A 5,397-nucleotide genomic window follows, 5' to 3' on the forward strand; every position below is an offset into this window, starting at 1 on the left:
GGGGGGGGGGGTCAGGGTGGGCCTCACAGAGAAGAGATTTGAGCGAAGAATGGAAGGAGGCAAGGGAACGATGAAGAAATGCGGGAAGAGCGATGCAGGCAGTGACTTCCCTCGTGGTGCAGTGGCTAAAACTCTGTGCTCGCAATGCATGGGGCCCAGGTTCGATCCCTGGTCAGTAAACTAGATCCCACGTGCCACAACTAAGAGCTGTCACAGCCAAATAAATAAATAAATATTTTTAAAATAAAAAAGAGCGATGCAGGCAGAGGTGGCAGCCAGTGCAAAGGCCCTGAGGTTGGACTGTGCCCCGGGGGATGTGACCAGTGTGGCCACGGAGGAGTGAGCTAAGTGAGGGGCAGCAGGAGGAGGTGAGAACAGAGAGGGAGTGGGGGTCCAGGGGCCGAGTGAGATGGGGAGGGCTCGGGCAGCTGATGGGCCCTGAAAAATGTTGGAAGGAGGCAGCACGTCCCATTTTGCAACTGAGGAGACTGAGGCAGGCCCTGCAAGGGAACTGACCCACCCAGCGTCCCAGAGCATGTATGAAGGCCCACCCCACCACACCAATCCCACAGGCCAGCCCAGCTGGCTCCTCCTCTGCTGGCTGTCATGGCAGCCATGGTTGGTCGTGAGGGCCTGTGTCCGAGGCCACTCCCTGTCTCCCCACCACAGGCTGGGTGGCCCTGGTGGGGGAACCTGGGCTGAGTCCCCCTGTGCTGGGCACATGCAAGGTGGACTCTAGGATGGGGTTTGATGGTGTCGGTGGGGATTTTGGAGGAGACAGTGGTGGAGGTGATAAAATGGAGGTGATGGTGATGGAGGTGCAGGTGGAGGACGTGATGAGAGCAGAGGTGGTGTTGATGACGGGGTTCGGCTGCGGAGAGAGGTGGTGGTGGGACAGGTGGTGGTAATGGTGGAGGAGGAGGGGCTGGCAGTGGAATTGATGCAGATGATGGAAGGGGTGGTGGTAGATGGACACCGATGGTGGTGGAGACGAGGTGATGGCAGAAGAGGCGACGGAGGTGGAAGTGATGCAGGTGGAGGAGGTGATGCAGGTACACCACAGTGGCGGTCCCCACTGGAGATCATCGTGGAAGAGGTGGCCGCAGCAGTGGCACCGCAGTGTGAGGCTGCTGGTTGGTGCCATGAGTACATCCCAGGCTGCTCCCCCGGCTCCTCTTCCCCAGCCCTGCTCCCTGGCCGGTCCTCTGGCAGCCTTGGTTTTCACTTCTGTGAAAGGGGTCCATACCCAGGTCTCTCCTCCTTCTGGGGCTGCCTCCAGGGGTGCAGTGGTTTTTAGGGCTGGCCGAGGTGATGCTGGGCGCTGGGAGGGATGAGGGGCAGGGCAGCGATAGTCAGGACCCGCTGCTGGGGGGCTTTGGGGCACCTCCCGTGCTGGCACTCACACCCCCGCCAGGGGCAGGGGCCTCCAGGCCGGCGCCACCGGGGTCTGTGGGGGAGGGAAGCGGTGACAAAAGCTGCTCGAGGTAAACAGCTCCGACTGGAGCCCGGATCGATCCAGGCTGTGAGGATCTGTAATTAGATTGAATGCTGGGAAGGGGGGCGAGCGGAGCCTCTTTTTGCTGCGATCGACAAAACGCGAAGTTTTTTCACCACTCTGCTTTGCCCGGCCCCTCCCCCAGCCTCTGCCTCTGGGGCCCCCATTAGGCTCTGGATTGGAGAAGGGGGAGGCGGGGGCCAAAGAGGCGACCCACATCTTACCTCCCTCCCATCTGCCAGTCAACCCTGGCTGCTGTCTTGCCCCTGCCAGGACTTGCTGGGCGAACTTGGGCAAGGGGCTTACCTTCTCTGAGTAAGTAAGAAGGAAAGTTCCTGCCCTATGGAATTATAAGGCCCTGCACATGCAAAGCTCTTGCAAGCTAGAGCATTGATACAAAGGAGCATTTGTATATCTGTCCCTAGTGTAAATGCATAGTGAATTCATGAGAAAATTGCTAAGAGAATGAATGAATGCATGAAGTGAGTGAATGAATTGACGATCGCAACAGGAGGGCAAGATAGGCCTCTTTTGGAATGTAAAGGCCGGGCCGAGTTTTTACTCTTCCCTGGCCTTGCTGCCTGTAGACCCAGCTTTCCCTTGAAAGAGTGGGGGACGTGGCCTCCTCTCGTGAGCCTCACAGGCTGGCCAAGTTCCAAGGAGATGGGAGGTCAAGGCAGTTCCTTGTGCTTCCTTCCAAGATTTCTTTAAGCAGATAAAATATGAACAAATGTTCTCACTCCCCTGTTTTGTATACAAAAGGCTGCCCGGTACACTGTTCATCTCCTAGGTTTTGCCTCATACAGTACCAGGATTGCTTTTCCTTTCTTGTACGGCCGTTTGTTTTTCCAGGAGTTAATTGTTGCCAATCACAAACTCATCCCACATCCTCCAACAAAATTCGAAACCAACGTATGTTAGGACATTTCCATTTCCCTTGGTTCTTCTGCTCTGACCTGAATGGGACTGTCCTCCGTGCCCTTGGTGCCTTTGTCCTGCTGTCTTTCAGGCTCTCCCGTCTTCATTTGGGGGGCCTCTTTTCCCTTTCCTCTAGGATGAATCACATTTCCTGATTCCCACACCTTCCTTTTTTGATTTACTTCCTCATTTTGATGGAACACACCCTCTAGTAGCTTTCTGAAAAAAAGGGTCAACTTCTGGAGACCTTGAATGTCTGACTATATCTTTAGTCCACCTTCATGCTTATGTTTGGCCGGTCACACAATTCTAGCTGAATACAGTTTTCCCTCAGAATTTTGAAGGCATTGTTCCACTGGCTCCCAGTTTTCAAGAAGCTCAAAGCCACTCTGATTCTTAGGTCTCCAAATGGCATGTCGCTTTCCTCTCTGGGACATTTTATCTTCTTTTTCATCCCGGGTCCCTGACATTTCACGAGGATGAACCTCAAGGAGTGTATTTTTTTTCATTCATTGAGCTGAGCATTTCATGGGCTCTTTTAAACTGAACTCTCATGTCTTCCAGCCATGGATTTTATATATATATATATATATATATATATAATTTATCTGGGCTTCCCTTCCTCTAGTTTTGGATGGCCTCTTGCTCAGATGACAAACCTGCACATTCATCCTCTAACTTTGTAATCACGTTTCCCTCATTTTCCATCTCTGTGTCCACTTGTATTTCCAGAGATATTTGCTTTATGTTCCAATTCTTTTTTTCTTTTTTTCTCTTTTTTAAATTTTTTGGCCCAGTCACATGGCCTGCAGGATCTTAGTTCCCCGACCAGGGATTGAACCGGGGCCCTTGGCAGTGAAAGCACCGAGTCCTAACCACTGGACCACCAGGAATTCCCTACGTTCCAATTCTTACATTGACTTTATTCCAGCTATTATGTACTTAAATTCTAAGAGCATTGTCTTCCCCTTTCGTGGTCCTGTTTCATGGATACAGTATTTTTCTCTTACCTCTCCAAGAATCTGACTTATAACAGTGCCTGACCTGTCTGTTTCTTCTGAGAGCATCATCTCCCAATCCTCCTGCCATTTTTCTCACTTTTTCTCTCTCTCCTTCATTAGAGGCTTTTCTGAAATGTCCAGTAACCTCTGATCATCACTCTTCTTTAATCATGAAACCTGAAACAGACAATCAGAAGCCCCATGTGTGTTCCAGGTCAGAGGGGGCCAGGGAGGGACGTGGTGCATCAGTTCACACAGGGGAACCTGTCGTCCCCGAGAAACAAGCCACAGTGCAGGGGACATTCATTTATTTTTGCTGACGTGTGTGGACATTGATCTGGCATGTCATCGGGTTCAGACTGTCCTGGAACCAAAAAAAGCCAGCTTGGCTTGTGGTCCCAGCAGGCCACTAGGCCTGGCAGCAGGGATCTGCTAGTACAGCCTGTGCCACTGGCCACTATGGGGGTGACAGTCGCTGGGGCAAGCGGTTGGCGGGGAGGCAGGATAGAGCAGGTGTTCACCACCCCACTGCCCGTGACTGGTACGTGGATGAGGAATTGAGACTCTGATAGAGTTTGTGCTGATGTCAGCAGCCCCCGGGGGGGAAACAGCCTGCTCTGGCTGGTGAAGCTCATCTTTTCCACCCACTGGCCCCCACGGCATTGAGGGGAGGGGTCCGCTTTGGAGCTGGGGCAGGGAGGAGGAGGACCACAGGCTCCAGCCCAGCTCCACCACCCTGAGATGTTTCCATTTCCCCTTTGCAAGCATCCACGGACCACAGGGCAGCCTCCTGCAGCCTTCCCGGTCCTCCGTGCTGGTGGCCCTGGGAGAGGGAGGGTTGGTTTCTCAATCCCCCTTAGATCCTCCCAGCTCCAGAAGTTCCTCTGGGGACTTGAGGGGAGCCAAACCTCAGTCTCAGTCTGCTGGTGGGGGGAGGCCAGAGTGGGGGCTCAGATATCAGAATCAGGCAGTGGACGCCCATGTGAGCCTGGTTCAGGGTCCCTGAGCTGGCCAGGCGCCAGAGGACACCAGGGAAGGAAGCATGGGCTGTCACCCCCCTTCTGAGAACCCCCTTGCCCCATCATTCCAGGGGGCGGTTACTGGGGTTTGTGACACATCTCCGAGGACGTATGAATTAACCACTTCTTTCACCCAGGTCTACACTGAGCCAAATAACTCACATGTAGAGTTTCCATGTCATTTCCCCCAGCACCCCCCAGGTGTGGGCTGCAGAAGGGAGGGCGGAAAGCCACCAACACCAGTGGTGCTCTTGAGGTCAGGATTCTTGGGGGGGTGGGGAGGGGTTTGGGGATATGAGGCTGGGGAGGGGGCCAGCATGCAGAAGAGCGATGGGAGGGGTGGCGACCCGTGCCTGTGGAGGTGTGCTCACACTGTGTCCCCTTCTGTTTCTCCCCACCTCCACATCTGCCTCCTTTGTCTCTGTCTCCCGCCCACGACTGTCTGCCCCGCTTCCTTCCATTACTGGTGGTCTCCACTCGCTGCCTCCTGGCCTCTTTCTGTGTCTCCCTGTCTCTTTTGGCCCTGTCCCCGGGTCGTCTCTCCCTCCATCTCTCGCGTTTCCCGCGTATTTCTGTGTTTCCTCGTGTCTCTCCGCTCCGGGACGCGTGGCCTGTCTTCTTCCGTGCGGCCGCACGGTGGCGCTGCGTCCCGCCCGCCCGCTCGCCCGCAGCCTGCAAGCGGAAGGAGCAGGAGCAGCAGAAGGAGCGCGCGCTGCAGCCCAAGAAGCAGCGCCTGGTGTTCACCGACCTGCAGCGGCGCACGCTGATCGCCATCTTTAAGGAGAACAAGCGGCCGTCGAAGGAGATGCAGGTCACCATCTCGCAGCAGCTCGGCCTGGAGCTCAACACTGTCAGCAATTTCTTCATGAACGCGCGGCGCCGCTGCATGAACCGCTGGGCCGAGGAGCCAGGCGCTGCCCCCGGGGGCCCCGTCGGCGCCGCGGCCACCTTCTCCAAGGCCTGA

The 5,397-nt window shown here is 55.1% G+C and overlaps 1 protein-coding gene across 1 annotated transcript in view; it reads left to right on the top strand.

Moving 5' to 3' along the window:
* ONECUT3 (one cut homeobox 3) overlaps positions 1–5,397 on the top strand; it is a gene marked incomplete at its 5' end in the record, with an annotated part of 18,290 nt that extends 12,893 nt beyond the window's left edge. Inside the window, 1 exon segment of the mRNA XM_007472104.1 lies at positions 5,105–5,397. Within this exon segment, the coding sequence (XP_007472166.1) occupies positions 5,105–5,397 (293 nt within the window).

Source organism: Lipotes vexillifer, unplaced genomic scaffold, assembly GCF_000442215.2.
Source record: "Lipotes vexillifer unplaced genomic scaffold, Lipotes_vexillifer_v1.1 scaffold225, whole genome shotgun sequence".
Taxonomy (NCBI): Eukaryota; Metazoa; Chordata; class Mammalia; order Artiodactyla; family Lipotidae; genus Lipotes; species Lipotes vexillifer.